This window comes from Symphalangus syndactylus, chromosome 18 (assembly GCF_028878055.3).
Source record: "Symphalangus syndactylus isolate Jambi chromosome 18, NHGRI_mSymSyn1-v2.1_pri, whole genome shotgun sequence".
Lineage (NCBI taxonomy): Eukaryota > Metazoa > Chordata > Mammalia > Primates > Hylobatidae > Symphalangus > Symphalangus syndactylus.
Window position 1 is genome coordinate 87,062,006 of NC_072440.2, and position 19,881 is coordinate 87,081,886.

At 48.5% G+C, this 19,881-nt stretch overlaps 1 protein-coding gene across 1 annotated transcript; it reads left to right on the forward strand.

Annotated features, from left to right (window-relative positions):
• The first annotated feature begins 15,989 nt into the window (after positions 1-15,989).
• On the forward strand, positions 15,990-19,881 carry POMC (proopiomelanocortin). The gene is made up of 2 exons (XM_055254214.2): positions 15,990-16,171; positions 19,039-19,881. Exons 1-2 carry the CDS (start codon positions 16,040-16,042, stop codon positions 19,708-19,710), a joined length of 804 nt encoding a protein of 267 aa, XP_055110189.1. The 5' UTR covers positions 15,990-16,039; the 3' UTR covers positions 19,711-19,881.

Consider the following 19,881-nt stretch of genomic DNA (forward strand, 5'->3'; position numbering starts at 1 on the left):
GGTTTCTCCATGTTGGTCAGGCTGGTCTCAAACTCCCAACCTCAGGTGATCCACCCACCTTAGCCCCTCAAGGTGCTGGGATTACAGATGTGAGCCACCACACCCTGCCAGTATTTCATCTTTTTTTGTTCTCAAATAATATTCCATTTTATGGATATATCACTTTTTATTTATCCATTCATCAGTAGGTAGACATTTGGGTTGCTACCATTTTTTGGCTCTTATGAATAATGCATCTGTGAGCATACAAATTTTATCAAAATGTGTGAAAAAATGTTTGAGTATATACCTAGGAAAGGAATTCCTGGGTCATATGGTAACTCTATGTTTAACATTTTGAGGAACTGCCAAACTCTTTGACAAAGTGGCATTATTTTACATTCCTATCGGCAGCCAAATAGCCTTTCAAGAGTAAATAAATAAGTAGTGAGATCTTATTTATTATCTTGAAATGAAATTCATTGATAATATAACCTTCTCGTGTTCATAATACATAGAAAAATAACTTCAACCTAAAGATTGAACTATAATATAAAGGATAAATTAAAATAATATAATTTATACATGTTTTTGTTTTTTGAGACAGTCTCACTCACTCTGTCACCCAGGCTGGAGTGCAGGGGCACAATCTTGGCTCACTGCAACTTCTGCCTCCCGGGTTCAAGAGATTCTCCTGCCTCAGCCGTCCGAGCAGCTGGGATTACAGGCACATGCCACCACACTCTGCTAATTTTTTGTATTTTTAGTAGAGATGAGGTTTCGCCATGTTGGACAGGCTGGTCTCAAACTCCTGACCTCAAGCGATCCACCCACCTTGGCATCCCAAAGTTTTGGGATTACAGGTGTGAGCCACTATGGCCAGCCAATACCTGTTTTTTGAAATGAGATGTTGAAGTCAGAGACTGGCCTTCTCAGGCGGATTAGACCTGGTCTGGAAGCGTTTCCCCCAAGGGGTCTGCCAAAGGCTCCAGCCCCAGCCCCTCAATGGCACCAAGGACAGCTGCCTAAGGGGATGCTGGGAAAGGAATCACTTTCAACTGGACATAAAGGTTCTGGACATTGTGTTAAAAACAAACCAAACTACCTTTCAAACCCATTTCAGGGGTCCCTGCACCCTTCCCATCACACACACACACGCACACATACACGTGCGTGCACACGCAAGGACACACGCAGAGTCATGGGCTCTTTGAGCTGCTGCATAGCAGGTCACTGTGCACCGGCTCTGCCCAGCCTGGTGTCCCTCTCCTGGGGCAATGGGACTGAGGGCACAGTGAGGGCTCTCCAGGCCGCAGGTGGGCTGCTTGGCTTCGCTGTCCTGGCTGCTCCATTCCTTTGAGCAGCAGGCATAGAAATGGAAGATGGGTACCTAATGGGGGCGGGGGCTGGAGAGGGAGACTGAGCTGAGTGCCTGTAAAAAGGCCACTTCAAGCCCCCTCCACGCAGCCATTGTTGGGTCTGGAGGAAGGAGGACCGCTCGGAAGCTTCTGAATGCCGCCCTGTGATGCACTCACTAATGGATGTGCATTAGTGGCGTCCTTCCTGGCTACCACGTCACTCTCCCTATCTCGACTGCTGGCTGGAGAACTCTGCATTCTTCTGGAAAAGTAGCAGTCATGCTCGAGCCCCTAACAAAGGCCTGTCCCCCACAAAAGGACCATTATGACCACCACTGAGTCAGAATGGTGGCTGCTGTCACCTGAGCTGCGTCTGGAAAGAGCCGCAGCAGGGACGTCATCTAGCACAGCCTGGTGTGTCTGTTATGTCCACAACATCTTCAGCAAAGACACCACTTCCAGGAAGTCTACTTGGATTGCAGAGGCTCAAGCCTTCATTGTGAAAAAAGAGCTTGGGGTAAGGGAGTGGTTCTGAAAGAATACATGTGGCTCCACATGGCAATATACCCAGGTGTAATAAGCTCCAGGTAAGAGAGAAGCTGCCATTGCTGATGCAGGGCTGTGCACACAAACTTACAGGCTCTCTACTGGGGTGTCCCATGGAACTGGCCCTGTGTGAGGAGCGGCTGCAGAGGGCTCTTTGACCAGGGCTGGCTTTCCACAGGACACTTGGACCCTGTGGGTGGCTGCCTGCAGCAGGAGTGCTGGTAATTAGTGGCCCAATTGGTTTCCTCTGGGATTCAGAGTGAACAGAGCGGAGAACTGGCCCGCCCATGTGTGCAGACTGGAGCAGATTCTCAGACAGAAACAGGACACGAGAAAGGCCTAAGAGACAGAAGGACAGAGCTTACCTCCTCGGCCCAGAGGACTCTGCTGTGCCCATTAGGTGCCATGTTCTATAAGACTATTGTTTGTTTGTTTGTTTGTTTGTTTCTTAATCACAGAGCTTGACTCTAGATCTGAGCCTAAAATCATAAAATGACAGGCCTGAAACGGACCACATCCTCCCCGACCCCATTGTTCAAATGAGGAGGCTGAGGCCTGGAGGGGGGGTGGGGGTGGGGGGGTGACTGGTCCAGGTCCCTGAGTCTGCTGGCCACAGAGCTGGGGCTGGAACCCAGGTCACCTCACCCCCTCCCACTGCTTCTTCCTCCACTCTATTTTTTTTTTTTTTTTTTTTTTTTTTTTGAGGCAGGGTTTGGCTCTGTTGCCCAGGCTGAAGTGCAGTGGCATGATCATGGCTCACTGCAGCCTCCACCTCCCGGGTTCAAGGGATCTTCCCACCTCAGCCCCCCAAGGAGCTGGGACTACAGGCGTGTGCCACCATGCCCGGCTAATTTTTGTATGTGTGTGTATATATGTGTATATATATATATTTGTGGAAATGGGGTTCCACCATATTGTCCAGGCCCTTCCTCCACTCTTGACTCTGCTTTGGGCCCTGAGGGTGCTGAAAACCTGCTCTAGGGAGGGGCATGGACTCTGGCCCTCCCCATTGTGCTCTGCGGCACCCAGACCATGCAGACCTTGGCCCAGGCTGCTGCACTAATGCGCGCATTAGTGGATAAAAGCAGTCTCAAGGGTCTCTTCATGAGGCCCCTTTGGCTGGAATAAAGCAAATTAAAACCCCATTCAAAGGTCAATTGAAATCTCTTTCATTCCAGTTCTCTGCACAAATTGATTCCTCTTTGCCCTTGAGGTCAAACCGAAGGCTGGTGAAGTGGCCCAGCTGCAGCACTGAATGAGAGAAGCTCAATGAAAAGGCTGAGACTGGGGAGGGCGTGTTGCAGGGGTGAAGCGGGGCAGTGGGATCCGCCTGAATTGTCGGGCCATCTGGGGCGCCAGTAACCCTCTCCTCTGCTGTGCTTCAGGCTTTAGGCCCTTTTCTGGAGGCAGCTCCCTGTCTGCCCTGCAAACCCCATCAGGCTCCCCTCAGAGGGATTCTTAATTAGGGTTTCTATTGACAATTGTGGGTGCCAAGAGAAAATTTCCTCCCTTCACTCTGCCCTCTGAAGTTTTGTTGAAAATGAACTGCTAATAGACAGATTAATAGGGGAACAAGACATACAAATTAATTTCATGTGTATAGCACGGCAGAATGGTGGGAGAATGATTACCCCGTAACTCAATGAGGTCCAGATGCCTGCAAATATTTCTTGAAAGGGGAAGGGAAAATGAGGGGCATAGGAGTAACTGATTTTCTGGGAAAGTGAATGCGCCTGAGGAACAATGGCATGGGACAAAGTTCCTCTCTGTTCTTTGGGTAGGTGGTGTGAAGGTGAGAAGCAGAAAGTCACTGTGAACGCAGGCTGTCTTATTATGCAGGTAACCTCCGCCCCAGGCTATCTCTTGGAGTTGCCCTCAGAAAAATGGATGAAAAGTCTGTCTGGAGGTGGTGATGACTCCCAGTCTCTTCTCTGGTGGTCAATCTTTCTTTCCTGGTTATTTGATGAGATTCCTATGAAGGGAGGCTTCAGGCAATTGTATTTCTTTTAGAAAGAAGTTTCCTTAGTGAGATACGGAAATGCCAAAGAGAGTACCTTCTTGTGTTTTGGAAAAAATCAGAGAGACAGGGAGTGAGGGGAAGGTCAGGGCAAGATTTTGAAGGTTCTTCAAAGCAACTGAAGCTGCTTCTTTAGTTCCGTATTTTGGGGTATCATTTTCTGAGCCCTAGTGCAATTTTAGCAGTAGTTAGGATTTCTTGAAAGTGCTCATGAATCTTGAATGTGCACATAAAGGGGAAGATACTGGGCTATTTCTCATTCAGACACGATGAAGAGGAGGCACTTCCCTGTTTCAGGTTCATGTGTCCTACAGAGGGAGTATGGAGATGTTACTGGAAAGGAATCCCAATTCGGACCCCAAGAGAGGGTCCTTGGATTTCACGCAAAAAAGAATTCTGGGCAAGTCCATAGAGTAAAGTGAAAGCAAGTTTATTTATTAGGAAAGTAAAGGAATGAAAGAATGGCTACTCCATAGGCAGAGCAGCCTGGAGGGCTGCTGGTTAACTTTTTTTTTTTTTTTTGAGACAGAGTCTCGCTTTGTCGCCCAGGCTGGAGTGCAGTGGCTTGATCTCGGCTCACTGAAACCTCCGCCTCCCAGGCTCAAGCAATTCTCTGCCTCAGCCTCCCAAGTAGCTGGGATTACAGGCGTCTGCCACCATGCCTGGCTAATTTTTGTATTTTTAGTAGAGACAGAGTTTCACCATCTTGGCCAGGCTGGTCTTGAACTCCCGACCTCGTGATCCACCTGCCACGACCTCCCAAAGTTCTGGGATTACAGGCTTGAGCCACCACGCCTCCCTGGTTAACTATTTTTATGGTTATTTCTTGACGGTATGCTAAACAAGGGGTGGATTATTTATGTTTCCCCTTTTAGACCATATAGGGTAACTTCCTGACATTGCCATGGCATCTGTAAACTGTCATGGCACTGGTGGGAGTGTAGCAGTGAGGACCAGAGGTCACTCTCAGTGGCCATCTTTGTTTTGATGGGTTTTGGCCGGCTTCTTTACTGCAAACTGTTTTATCAGCAAGGTCTTTATAACCGGTATCTTGTGCCGACCTCCTATCTCATCCTGTGACTTAGAATGCCTAACCATCTGGGAATGCAGCCCAGTAGGTCTCCGCCTCATTTTACCCAGCCCCTATTCAAGATGGAGTTGCTCTGGTTCAAGCGCCTCTGACAAAGAGGGTTTTGGAGACTCATGAGTTTCTGCAAACTGAGGGTAAAGAGGGAGAGGGTCTCCCTTCCTCATTCACCCCCTCCTACCCTTGCTCTACAAATATTTTTCAAGCACCAACTCTCTAGCAGGCACTGATTATGGGAGCTGTGCCCTTGCAGGCAACCGGCACCAGCTGAGCAGCCCAGGGCCCCTCTGGACCAAACAACAGCAGGAATGAAGAGGCCCTGGCTGAGCCTAAGGAGTTCCGAGAAGGGACAATTGTTATTCCATGAGGCAGGGGTGGCAGCTGCCCGCAGCTTGTCCGTGGAGACTATGGAGAGAGAATGAAGAAAGGTGTGCCAGGGTGGAGCTGGGGCTCCTCGTTCAGACCCTTGAGGCGTGAATCGGTGCTTGTTCCAGCAAAGTCCCCCACAGACATGAGGCAGCTTCATCCCTAAGTCTTCTCTTCTCCCAGTATAATGTCCCCCATTGCCAGTCCCAATGCCTGGAGGCTGACAGCAAGGCCACCCTCCTTGTACCCCCTCACCCCCTGCGCCATGTTGGGCTCTCTGCCACTCTGTCCTTGTTGCCGTCCTCTCAGTCACCAGCCTCCCCTGCACCTGCCCTTGTAACGCACTCACACCCTGGTGACATCTCTTTTCCAATTAAAACCTCAAAGGTGACAAGCTGGGATGATGACAGCAGCCCCAGCCCTACGTCTACAGCCACCTGGCATGCCTGCAGCCAGGTGCAGGTGCATCGCCCTGGCCCCAGGAGTCCTCACAAGCAGAATCTCCCAACGAACCCATCAGCTACCCTGTCCAAAAGACCCTGTGTCTGCTCCTGTCTTCCCTCCTTCCCTCCTTTCTTCCCTCCTTCCTTCTTTCATTTATTCCTTCTCTCCTTTCTTCCTTCCCTCCCTCCTTCCTTCTTATCTTCCTTCCTTCCTTCGTTCCTTCCCTCCTCCCTTCTTTTATGCCTTCTTTCCCTCCCTTCCTTGCTCCTTCCTCCCTTTCTTTCTCCCTCCTTCCAACCTTGCCTTCTTTCCTTCTCTCCCTCTTCCTCCTCCCTCCCTCCCTCCCTCCCTCCCTCTTCCTCCTCCCTCCCTCCCTCCCTCCCTCCCTCCCTCCCTTCCTTCCTTCCTTCCTTCCTTCCTTCCTTCCTTCCTTCCTTCCTTCCTTCCTCTTCCCTCCTCCCTTCTCACCAGCACTCCCATGATATTAAGGTTAAGGGCTAGCAGTTGTACAGGACTAACTAGGGGCCAGGCCCTGCTCTAAGAGCTTTACATGAATTGCCTCCTTTAATCCATATGACAGGTAGTGGTCAAGTTGGAGTATACAAACAAAAAGAAGCTTTTGAACCCCTGAAATACCATAAGCAGGAAGCAAGCAAGAAAATTATTCAGGTGCAAATCTTGGCTATTATGGAAAAGGAAAGCTAACACAGAGAATAGACCAAGAGCCCAGAGGATGGAACCAAGAGCCCAGAGGATGGAACCAAGAGCTACAGAGAATCATTCCGGGCAGTGAAACTGCCTCCTGAAGGAACTGGTCACATGGTCACAAGTGCCAGGCCAGATTTCAGAATTTCGTTTTTTCTCTTTTCTCTTTTCTTTTTCTTTCTTTCTTTCTTTCTTTCTTTCTTTCTTTCTTTCTTTCTTTCTTTTCTTTCTTTCTTTCTTTTTCTTTCTTTCGTTCTTCTTTCTTTCTTTCTTTCTTCTTTCTTTCTTTCTCTTTTTCTTTCTTTCTTCTTTCTTTCTCTTTCTTTCTTTCTTTCTCTTTCTTTTCTTTCTTTCTTTCTTTCTTTCTTTCTTTCTTTCTTTCTCTTTCTTTTCTTTCTTTTTTTTTTTTTTTGAGACAGAGTCTCACTCTGTCGCCCAGGCTGTAGTGCAATGGCGCAATCTTGTCTCACTGCAACCTCTGCCTCCCAGGCTCAAGCGATTCTCCTGCCTCAGCCTCCCAAATCGCTGGGATTACAGGTGCAAGCCACCATGTCTGGCTAATTTTTGTATTTTTAGTAGAGATGGGGTTTCACCATGTTGGTCAGGCTGGTCTTGAACTCCTGACCTTGCGATCTGCTTGCCTCGGCCTCCCAAAGTGCTGGGATTACAGACATGAGCCACCGCACCTGGCCCTTTCTGCCATCTTTATCCTCGATCCTACATTACCCTCCACCCACATTCACCATTCAGTTCATAGAATTTTGTTTTGTTTTTTTGAAATGGAGTCTCACTCTTGTCGCCCAGTATGGAGTGCAGTGGCACGATCTGGGCTCACTGTAACCTCTGCCTTCTGGGTTCAAGCAATTCTCCTGCCTCAGCTTCCTGAGTATCTAGGACTACAGGCATGCGCCACCATGCCTGGCTAATCTTTGTATTTTTAGTAGAGACAGGGTTTCACCATGTTGGCCAGAGTGGTCTGGAACTCCTGACCTCAGGTGATCCGCCTGCCTCGGCCTCCCAAAGTGCTGGGATTACAGGCGTGAGCCCCTGTGCCCGGCTGAATTGTACTGTTTTTATGCCAGGACCAAATGGAGAAATCCACAAAAATAGTGAGGAGATTTAAAAAGCATACTTTTCTCAGTAACTAACAGAATAAGATGACAAATAGCAAGGATATAGGTAGAGAAAGGATATAGAATATTTGAGAATATTCAGAGTCACAGAATACAGTGCAGTGAGACACTTCTTTTGGAGTGCACACCAAGCCCTAATCAAAATGAGCCCTATATTTTTATCTGTTAAGCAAGTCTCAAAAAATTTCAAAGGTCTGAAATCAAACAGAGCATGTTCTCTGACTACAAGGGAATTAAGCAAAAAATTAGTTTAAAAACATGACTGGAAAATCCCCAAGGTTTAGAAGTTTTTTCTTTTTTTCTAAGTTGGTAATATGAACTGGAAGGGTTAGAAGTTAAGCAGAATATATATGACTAACCTATAGGTCAAAGAAGACATCTCAATGAAAATAAAAAGATATTTTGAACAAATGGTAATCGAAATATGACATATCAAAAGTTGTGGGATGCATATAAAGCTGTACTTAGAAAATATAGCCATAAATACATATGTAAAAAAAAGAATGAAAGAGATGGGCACAGTGGCATGCATCTATAGTCCCAGCTGCTAGAGAAACTGAAGTGGGAGGATCACTGGAGCCCAAGAGTTGAAGACCAGCCCAGGCAATAAAAAAAAAAAAAAAAAGAAGGAAGGAAGGAAAAAAAATGGTTCAATATCAATTATCTAAGTAAAAGTATTTATTTAATGTCCAACTCATGAGTATAGGAAAAGAATAGCTAATTAAACCTATAGATGTAGAAGGCAAGATATAATAAGAGTAAAAATTTCAGAAATATAAAAAAGTGTACATATAGTACAGAAAATTAACAGAACCAAAATTGAGTATTAAAAAGACTAATAAAATGGATAACACCCTAAGAAAACTAATCAAGAGGCCAGGCACAGTGGCTCATGCCTGTAATCCCAGCACTTTGGGAGGCTGAGGCTGGCAGATCACCTGAGGTCAGGAGTTTGAGACCAGCCTGGCCAACATGGAGAAACTTCATCTCTACTAAAAATACAAAAAATAAGCCGGGTGTGGTGGCACATCCCTGTAATCCCAGCTACTTGGGAGGCTGAGGCAGGAGAATCACTTGAACCTGGGAGGTGGAGGTTGCAGTGAGCTGAGATCATGCCATTGCACTCCAGCCTGGGCAATAAGAGTGAAACTCTGTCTCAAAAACAAAAAAGAAAATCAATCAAGAAAAACGAGGACGCAAATAACCAATATCAGAGATGAAAAGGGCCAAAACTACAGATCCCAGATGCTTAAAAGATAATAAACAATTTTAAGCCAATAAATTAAAGAATTTAGATGAAATAGACAAATTCCTAGAAATACATATCTGACTAAAACTGACACATGAAGAAATAGACAATTGAAATAGTGCCATTTAAGCAATTGAATTTGTAATGGTTTAAAACATTTTTTCTTCTTTTCTCCAGTTCCAGCTGTAAGGATTGAATCTGTAATTAAAAACTTCAATGAACAAACAATCTTAAAGATTTAGATGGCATCACTGGTGAATCATCCCAAACACTTAAGGACAAGATAACACCATTATACGCAAATTCTTCTACTTAATTATAAAAAGAGGGGAGGGAAGATGGATTTCCAACTTGTTTTATGAGAAAAACATAATTTTTTGATACCCAAATTAGACAAGAATTCCACAAGAAAGGAAAATTACAGGCCCATCTCATGAACATCAATGCAAATGTCTTAAATAAAATATTAGCAAATTGAGTCCAGTGCTTTCTATATAAGGATAACACATCATAATCAAATTGGGTTTAATCTAAGAAGGCATGGTAGGTTTAAAACCAAAAAATCAACAATGCGATAATTCACCACATTACTAGAATAAAGGGGAAAATTTATGTCATGTCAGACAATCAAAGGCACCTGTTCTAGGCTTTCAAAGAGGAGCTAGTGGTACAAGGATGCAAGGGCAGTGGTGACTCCTTTCTGGTGGCATTAGCTGAAGTGAGAATGGCAGCTTCCCACCCTGGGGACAGAAGTGACATCTATGTCAGACGCCTGTGGTCTTGACATGCCCCTTATGGCCCCTTGTGGTCTGTTATTTTTTTCTCCACTGGATCTGATTTTGGCCATGGTTCCAGCCACACTGTGTCCCTGCCCATTTTTATATCCTGGTCCCCCAACCTGCCCAGTGATTTTTTTTTTTTTTTTTTTTTGAGACAGAGTCTTGCTCTATCACCAGGCTGGAGTGCAGTGGTGCGATCTCGGCTCACTGCAACCTCCGCCTCCCGGGTTCAAGCGATTCTCCTGCCTCAGCCACCCGAGTAGCTGGGACTACAGGTGTGCGCCACCATGCCTGGCTAATTTTTGTATTTTTAGTAGAGACGGGGTTTCGCCATCTTGGCCAGGATGGTCTCCATCTCTCGAGCTCGTGATCTGCCCGACTCAGCCTCCCAGAGTGCTGGAATTACAGGCGTGAGTCACTGTGCCCCGCCTACCCCGTGATTCTAAATGCAGTTCAATGGCCTTTCAGTTCGTGGAGGCCAAAGCAGGCTCTGCTGCATTAAACTAAGAAACTGGGCCGGGTGTGGTGGCTAACACCTGTAATCCCAGCACTTCAGGATGCTGATGTGGATTACTTGAGCCCAGGAGCATGAGACCAGCCTGGGCAACATAGTGAAACCCTGTCTCTACCAAAAACAAAAACAAAACAAAAAACCAAAACCCAAAATTAGCTGGGCATGGTAGCATGCATCTGTGGTTCCAGGTACTCAGGAGGCTGAAGCAGGAGGATCACTTGAGCCCAGGAGGTGGAGGCTGCAGTGAGCAGTGTTCACACTGCTACATTCCAGCCTGGGCAACAGAGTGAGACCCTAATTCAAAAACAAACAAACAAACAAACAGAATGAGAGAGAGAGAAGAGAAGAAAAGAAAGAAAAGAACCCAGCTAAAGAAGTTGGGTCCATTTGGATTTTTCCTGGTTTGTTTTATCTGCTGCCACCAGCAGCCTCCTGAAGTTACAAAAATAACACAAAGTAAAATAAGGCAAAACCACCATCTGCTTGAAAGAGTTTACAAACCTGATGGTGGTCGTGGGGTGGATGGAAGATTAAAAAAAATGGGGACAGACGTGAATTAGTGCAAGCCACATGCACTGACAAGATGGAGATGGACTTCTGTGGAAGGCAGAAGAGGTCATGCCTCATGCCCTAGGTAGGAAAAGTGGTCGAAGAGGGCTTCAGAGAACAGGGGCTGATGGATGGCCTACATCTTGATGTGAGTCAAGCTCCTGGATGGCTGGAGAGAGGAAGGTTGTTCTAGTTGGGGAAACAGCTTGGACAATGGAGACCCAAGAAAGCCATGTTCTAGCAGTGTGAATGTTGTGGATGCTGAAGTGCCAGGATGCAAGGTGGAGAACTGGGAAATGGCCCTGGAAAGAGGCCAAAGCCAGGTGATGAAGCACCTTGTCTATTGTGAAGGAGCTTGGATCTCTCCTGTGGTCGAAAGGGAAAGGATTGCTGAATGTAAAGCCAATGTCACCAGAAAAGCTGAATCCACAAGAGAGTCCTGGAGTCTAAAAGAGCATCTTATGGGGAATCAGGATAAGTCCTGGCATTTGGCAGATTAAGCAAGTGTCTTGATTTGAAGTCCAGTTTAGTCCCAATACTCCCTCCCACACCCACTACATTGCACAGTTTGGTTTTGTTTATTTACTCCAGGTTAAGGTAGAGTCTCTTAGCTTGGTATAAGTGCTGTACTCTTCTCTCTGGTCTGACATTTGGAACTAAAGCCAAGCCAGAACTCCAGGGCCAAGGGGGATGTTGAAAATTGTCTGAGTCCCCAGACCACCCTGCCAGCTCATGGCAAAGGGAGGGATCAGAGGCCACAGGGACAGCACCTCAGCCACTCTTCACAGCATCACCCTCTCCCCATTTAATGGTTTAGGTTAACAGGACTTTTTCCTTGAGGCTTGGGACACAGAAGGGAGCCTCCCCTAAACTAGGCCCTTGGAGAGCAGGCCCCAGGGGAGCAGTGCAACTCACCTTCACACCCACAAGACCGCTCCTGACTTCTGCTCCCTCCTCCCCTCCCCAAAGTGGAACAGAGAGAATATGATTCCGTACGACTTCCACATCACAGTTTCCAAACAATGGGGAAATCGGAGGCCTCCCCGTGTGCAGACCGACACACTCCGTCTGCGGTGATATTTACCGCCAAATGCGAACCAGGCAGATGCCAGCCCCAGCACGCACGCAGGTAACTTCACCCTCGCCTCAACGACCCCAGAGGCTGCCCGGCCTGCCCCACACCGGGGTGCTAAGCCTCCTGTCCGTCCTAAGCGGAGACCCAACGCCATCCATAATTAAGTTCTTCCTGAGGGCGGGCGGCCAGGTGCGCCTTCGGCAGGACAGTGCTAATTCCAGCCCCTTTCCAGGCGCGTCTCCCCTGCACTCGTCCCCAGTCTGGAAGCCCCCCTCCCACGCCCCGCGGCCCCCCTTCCCCGTGCCCGGGGAGCTGCTCGTTGTGCTGCCGGGAAGGTCAAGGTCCCGCGCCCACCAGGAGAGCTCGGCAGGTATATAAGGACAGAGGAGCGCGGGACCAAGCGGCGGCGAAGGAGGGGAAGAAGAGCAGCGACCGAGAGAGGCCGCCGAGCGTCCCCGCCCTCAGAGAGCAGCCTCCCGAGACAGGTAAGGGCGCAGCGTGGGGGAACCGCGCTCTTTCCCCGGGATCCCCTGTCCCCGTCCTCGCGATGCAGTCGGCCGGCTCCGGCTCCGAAGGCGGATCTGGGCGCCTCTGGCTCTCTGCGGTCCCGAGTTCTCGACAAACTTTCTGCGCCGACTGCGGCGTGAGAAGCCGCCGGCAGCTGAGCTGGAGGGCCCACGTCCGGCCCCTGGGCGAACGGCCGCGAAGCTGCAGGCGCTGTCTCCTGGGAGCCGGCGGCCTCCGCTCCCCCAGGGGCGGTCCGGAGGCTCCGAGAGCTTGCTAGGAGGTCTTGGGACAGCCCGGTCTTTTTCTTTCTTTCTTTCTTTCTCGTTTTCTTTTCTTTTCTTTTTTTTTTTTTTTTGAGACAGAGTTTCGCTCTTTTTGCCCAAGCTGGAGAGCAAAGGGGCCATCTCTGGTCACCGCAACCTTCGCCTCCCGGGTTCAAGCGATTCTCCTGCTTCAGCCTCCCGAGTAGCTGGGATTACAGGCATGCGCCACCACGCCCGGCTAATTTTTGTATTTTTAGTAGAGACGGAGTTTCTCCATGTTGGTCAGGCTGGTCTCAAACTCCCGACCTCAGGTGATCCGCCCGCCTTGGCCTGCCAAAGTTCTGCATTACAGCCACCGCCCCCGGCCAGCCCGGTCTTTTAGTATCTCTTGCTCCCAGTTTCCAGGATAGGTGTCACTTCTTGAAAGTCAAATTCCATACACGCTATCGCAAATTAATGTTGGAAACGGGGCAGCAGAGAAAAGGATAAAAGTCATAATGAACGTCCTGCCTTCCAGATTTTTTTGGATTTAGACCCCTGAATCCTTGTTTCCTTGCCCACCTTAGCGCACCCGAGGTGGCCGCGCTATCATAATTACATGATAACTGGGTCAATAACAATGCAAAATAGTTGGTTCTCTTCTCTCCAAGACCTAGCTGGGGTTAAAAACAGGTGGCCGGGGCGGGAGCTGTCCCAGGTCCTGAAACGCACTGTCTAGTTTCGGATGCCCTCAACAGAACCAGGGTTGGACCGTTTATGGCGCAGACCCTAGGTTGAGGGCACGGGCAGCCATTTGGAATGATCAAGGCTCAGGGAAGGGGCATTTCCAGCGAAGGAGAGACAGTCCACTTGGCATTTGGATTCCCCAAATTCTTCATGTTTAAATGGGGCAGGGAGGGTTCTTACAGAATGGCTGGAAGGAGCCAAGGAAAATAAAAGTGTGTGTGGATTTGTTTTGTGTGTGTCAGTTTATAAGCTATGCACAGATTATGGCCACTTTAATGACCTACTATTCCTTTGATACTTTTGTTATAGGACTCGATGTATGTATGTCATGGTGTAAGGACAAAACTCGGCCCCTGTGCTCCTCTAATCTTTACAAAAGGGCATGGCCAGCGTGCAGTTTTAGAGTAACAAACAAAATGATATGTTGAGCTCATAGAGAGCTCCTCACACCTATGAACTTCTAATAAGTGTAGTTCTACTATAAAGTTAATCTCAGGATGAGCAAATTGCAAGTTTCTATTTTTCCAGAACTTTCATTTTTGGATTATAATACTTTCCCTACTTAAAAAAGCACAACATTTGATATTTCCCCAATAATTTGTTGCTTTAAAAATGACACAAAAAGGTACTATTTGTTAATTGCAGAAAACTGAAAATACACATCAGCAAATACACATACACATAAGCAAAATATACAATACAAACACAAGACCATCTTTCAGGGAAGAATCTGAAATTTTAGCAAGAGCAGCCATCTAACCAGTTTAGCAACAGAATATAATCTCTGAGAGGGTGGGAGTGAATATGTTACCACATTGTACAGCACAGCACATAGGGCATAAGGAGGGGAAATGCTCTCTGGGGCTTTCCAGGAAGGCCTGAAGTCATTGCTTCTAGCAAATGGAAATCACTCCAGAGTAGTTATCTTTGACGAGAATTGAAATATAATTGAGGGAACTATCAGACCTGTATGATTTTATTTTTTTCCTTACTAATATGTTACCTTACATTTGCATTTGGTGACATATGTAACTACCATTTTTCTGTGACTGTAACATCTGGGCATTTTTCAGAGCTAAATGTGCTGTGGTCAACTTGGAGCTTTAATCTAATTGCCTGGTCCACCAAGTTCGGGCTGTGTACTTGAACTGGATCACTGGCAGGCTACAATGGAAACAGCCTGTCCCTTGGAGCCAGGAGAGGACACCAAGTTTGACCAAAGCTCGTTTAGTTGCTCCTTTAGCCGAAGCACCCCTGGGCCAGTCACTGGCTGCCAGCGCCATCTAACGGCTGCTCTGAAAATGCTCAGCCTTGCCCGGCAACCCTTCAGAAGCTAGCCCTGTGCTGGCCCAGCGCCTGGGGAATAGGGCGAGGGTGGGGTAGAGAGAAGGAAGTGGCCTCCTGAAGTAGAAATGAGCGCTTCGGAGGACTTTCACTTCCAAAGCCTCCCCTATATAAAAAAGATTTGGCCCACGCCTCCCTAAATGAGAGATTTATTTTAAGCAAACTTATTTTAAAATGCCAGCGTTCATTAGGAGTGACAAGACACTTAGTCATCCACAGTTTAATGTGAATTACTTTTCTCATCTAATTACATTTCTTTCTAGCAGATGGCTGAGAAGATCTTCTGAAATCCAAAATGATTGTAGGGTTGGTGGTGAGCTGATCTCCAGCCTCGAGGTGGCTTCAGAGGGCCCACCTGGTTAAGGGAAATTTGGCAGTGCGAGGGTAGTGCTGCAGAAAGGGGCGGGCACGAGGAACTAGAGGCATCATGGATGCCCCCTCCTTATTGTCCCCTGGTGTCTTGACCTCAGCTTCTGCCCACAGGCACTTTCTGGATTCTCTAAAAGTATCTGCAGTGGCTGTTCCACCAGGAGGTAATTCCCTTCTGGGCTCTTTCCCCTCCACACCTGCATCCTCTTCAAATCCTGCCATTTCAGACCACATGTGAGAGATCTAGAGAACAAGACACTGACACCTGATGTGTTCAGAAGATGAGCCAGATTTAAAAGAACTGAGATCTGCTTTAAAAACGAAGCTCTCCAAAGTTACTGGAGTCTGGAGAATAATGATCACCAGAGTAATTCGTGTGCAGGACATCAAATCAGGTTGCTTGAAATGCTGCCTAAATTGGCCAGTGGTTTTATTTGCTTTTCTGTCAACCTAATATTCATAGGAAATAGAGTTTCAGAGGAATGATAGGATCCTGGTGGAATAAAAAGGGAAAAGACCATCTTGAGCAGGAATTTCAGGGTCCTCTGTTTTTCCCTAGTTACTTTCACCCCTTAGATCTGGCATGTTAGAACTACAGCTTAATGTAGTGAAATAGGAAAGTTCTCTGTTAGGAGCTTAGCCTTACCTTGTCATGAACATTAAAGTAATTGCCTCTCTTTGGGCTTCAATTTTCCCATCTCTCATGGGAGGGGCTGAACCAAGCAATCCCCAAAATAGCTTCCAGCCTTAACCTTTTTAGGGGTCTCGTTTTAATAGAAGATAACAGGCAAATGGTCACAGTTTACCCAGGTCCATTCCCTCCTCCTTATCACAACTTATACCACCACCCTACTGCACACCTTCTTTCTCAGCATTGCTGCTGTCCTTAAAATGCCTTTAACTCCACAAGAGAGTGTGTTGTTAATGTTGGCTCAAGGTCCTTCCTGGTGAGTGGCCAACATTGTTTTGCTCCTTGCAGGGGTCCCACCAATCTTGTTTGCTTCTGCAGAGCCTCAGCCTGCCTGGAAGATGCCGAGATCGTGCTGCAGCCGCTCGGGGGCCCTGTTGCTGGTCTTGCTGCTTCAGGCCTCCATGGAAGTGCGTGGCTGGTGCCTGGAGAGCAGCCAGTGTCAGGACCTCACCACGGAAAGCAACCTGCTGGTACGTGGGCCATGACTGCCATCTTGGCTTAGACATTAGATGGGACTGGAGCTGGGAAAGCTCAAAAGAAAGGGGTGTGGGGAAAGGGAAATTCATTCCCAGTGATAGGCGTGATTCGACCCAGGGCAGGAGCGAAACTTTGCAGTGAAGTAAGAAATGGGAGAAGGAATGAGGGAAGGAAGCAGCTTCAGGGAGAGGGGTTGAGTCCACAATTTCTGCTTGGTTATCCTTACTTCTTGCCCCATCTTCTAAGGAGACCTTGAACCCTTTAAGCTAGAGATGGTGCTATAAGAGCAATAATGGACCCCTCAATCTATTCTGTACTTTAAATCTTTAGCTTCCCAAACTATTCCTTTTTAAGAAGCTCATATCACTTGCCATTTTCATTCCATATTTATTACGCTTTTATCTACTACCAGTTGCAAAACCAGCCAGGTAGTTCTTCAAATCATCTCTGGAAGAAGGAAAAACCAGGGGACCTTTTTTTTTTTTCTTTAATTGGTGCCAAATGTCTCATGTTTCTTCTGGAGGACTGGCCTTCTGCCGTGTTCCTCTGCAGTCTTTCCAGAGCATGTGAAGGCCCTTTGTGTCAGGCAGAAGCTCCCTCCAGGTCACCACAGGGTGTACGTATCTGCCTGTGAGGTGTGTGTGTGTGTGTGTGTGTGTGTTGGGGGGCATAAATGAGTAATGATGCCAAATCCAGAGATTAAAAGGCACACTGAGACCAGGCGAGGTGGCTCATGGCTGTAATCCCAGCACTTTTAGATGCTAAGGCGGGAGGATTGCTTGAGCCCAGGGATTCAAGACAAACCTGGGCAACACAGTGAGACCCCCATTTCTACAAAAAATAAAAAAGCCAGATGTGGTGGCATGTGCCTGTAGTCCTAGCTACTTGGGAGATTCACTTGAGGCCAGGAGTTTGACGTCACAGTAAGCTATGATCACACCATCGCACTCCAGTCTGGGTAACAGAATGGGACCTTGTCTCAAAACAAAACAAAACAAAACAAACAAACAAAAAACCCCCATATTGTTAGTGTCAGTGACTGGGATTTTAATCCTGTTGCCATCACCTGGCAGGTGCTGAGGGTGGAATGTACATAACTACATTCTGTGTATTTTGTCAATGCAGAAGCTGAGTTAAGGTGAAGAGAGAATGAGGTCCTCAAAGACACAGACCAGTTTTCATGTGTAATATAAAATAGAAATGAAGAGCCCAGGGGATTCTGTGAGTTCCAGTTCAGAAAGACCCAAGAGTCTCTTGACTTGAGACACCCACTGCACAGCTCACCAGGGAGGGTGCACTGGACACAGTCAGGACCCATGGGTTCTAGACCCAGATGTGAGCTGCGGGACCTTGACCAGGTCCTATCATCTCTCTGAGTCTCCTGTTTCACCGTCTGTCCGGGGGAGGGGAGTGTAAATTAGTTTTTTCTATTGTTAACGTTCCACAGAGTTGTAATTCTGAACACCTGGAGTAGGCAACGTCCAGCTCAACAGAGTGGGTAGGATCCTTTTATTTTCTCCTTTGCTATTCCCAAGAAAGAGAGCAGCCAGTGAGCTTTTCATCCTTTTATCACTGAAAACTCAAGGCTGCAGCCTATGCAGCCATTTTCCTAAGCTAATATGTACCACAATTGAGTCCTCTAGGGACAAGGAGCAGACACAGGTTCCACAGATGGTGCAATGGAAATAACGCTAGCTTTCCACCCCTCCCTTCAGCCAGAATGAGGTTACAGGGAAATGAGCTTGCCCCAGAACTCACTGGGGGATCTCTCAGAAATCAGCTCAGAAGTCGTGAAAGAACCAAGGTGCAGTTTTGGAGGCTTAATGCAGAGATAGAGCTGGGGTAGGGCATAAAGTAGGTTTTCCATCACTGAGGTAAGGTTGAGGCATTATTTTTTATTTTTTATTTTTTTTTTTGAGACAGAGTCTTGCTCTGTCACCCAGGCTGGAGTGCAGTGGTGTGATCTCCGCTCACTGCAAGCTGCACCTCCCAGGTTCACACAAGTTGAGGCATTATTAAAAATATGTTTAAAAATATGGGCCCTAGTAGCCAGACTTCTATCACCTGGAGAGATTATCCCCCAAATTTCAGCCCCACTCCCCTCCTGGACTTGAATTAAACCATATGTTTTTATTCAATATTCTTTTTATTTATTTGAGACGGAGTCTTGCTCTCTTGCCCTGGCTGGAGTGTGGAGTGCAGTGGTGTGATCTTGGTTCACTGCAACCTCTACCTCCTGGGTTCAGGCGGTTCTCCTGCCTCAGGCTCCAGAGTAGCTGGGATTATAGGTGCCCGCCACCACATCCAGTTTATTTATTTATTTATACTAGAGATGGTATTTCACCATAGTTGGCCAGGCTGGTCTTGAACTCTTGACCTCATGTGATCTGCCTGCCTTGGCCTCCCAAAGCGCTGGGATTATAGGTGTGAGCCACCGTGCCCAGCCCTCAATATTCATTAAGTGCCAACAACTACCACCTGTCTGCCTTTCTTGGAGCCACTCCTTTATGTCAGGCATATAACAGTAAGACTTTGGTCCTGTTCACAAAAGCTAGGGGTGGCTAGATGGCTAGACAAACCATGGAATGGGATGGGAAGTGTGTTGCAGTTGCCAGGCAGAAGCATGCAGGGGATGGGATGAAAGAGGCAGTGGCAAGATCTTAGATGCCCACGAGTGCCAAGAAAGCAGGTGGGCAGACCTGCTCTGTAGGGAGGCCTCGACGCTTGACACGCCCGACACTGTGCCCTGTGTCCTCGGCACGTGGCGAGGGCAGCCATGGCCTAGGCGCAGTGACGGGCGCGGCGGCCGGGCTGGGGTGCAGGGCATGGGCTGCCCTCATGGCCTCGCGTCTTCCCCCAGGAGTGCATCCGGGCCTGCAAGCCCGACCTCTCGGCCGAGATTCCGGTGTTCCCGGGCAATGGCGACGAGCAGCCTCTGACCGAGAACCCCCGGAAGTACGTCATGGGCCACTTCCGCTGGGACCGATTCGGCCGCCGCAACAGCAGCAGCGGCAGCGGCAGCGGCGCAGGGCAGAAGCGCGAGAACGTTGCAGCGGGCGAAGACCGCGGCCGGCTGCCTGAGGGCGGCCCAGAGTCCCGCAGCTATGGCGCCGAGCCGGGCCCGCGCGAGGGCAAGCGCTCCTACTCCATGGAGCACTTCCGCTGGGGCAAGCCGGTGGGCAAGAAGCGGCGCCCGGTGAAGGTGTACCCCAACGGCGCCGAGGACGAGTCGGCCGAGGCCTTCCCCCTGGAGTTCAAGAGGGAGCTGACCGGCCAGCGGCCCCGGGAGGGAGATGGCCCCGACGGCCCTGCCGATGACGGCGCCGGGGCTCGGGCCGACCTGGAGCACAGCCTGCTGGTGGCGGCCGAGAAGAAGGACGAGGGCCCCTACAGGATGGAGCACTTCCGCTGGGGCAGCCCGCCCAAGGACAAGCGCTACGGCGGTTTCATGACCTCGGAGAAAAGTCAGACGCCCCTGGTGACGCTGTTCAAAAACGCCATCATCAAGAACGCCTACAAGAAGGGCGAGTGAGGGCACAGCGGGGCCCCGGGGCTACCCTCCTCCAGGAGGTCGATCCCAAAGCCCCTTGCTCTCCCGTGCCCTGCTGCCGCCTCCCAGCCTGGGGGTGGTGGCCGTGGCAGATAATCAGCCTCTTAAAGCTGCCTGTAGTTAGGAAATAAAACCTTTGAAATTTCACATCCA

What these genes read in the sequence shown, in the direction of transcription:
- POMC (XM_055254214.2), top strand. Translation starts at nt 16,040, where the DNA reads ATGCCGAGATCGTGCTGCAGCCGCTCGGGGGCCCTGTTGCTGGTCTTG. An exon ending in CCACGGAAAGCAACCTGCTG is followed by an intron (nt 16,172 to 19,038) that starts GTACGTGGGCCA and finishes GTCTTCCCCCAG; the next exon opens with GAGTGCATCCGGGCCTGCAA.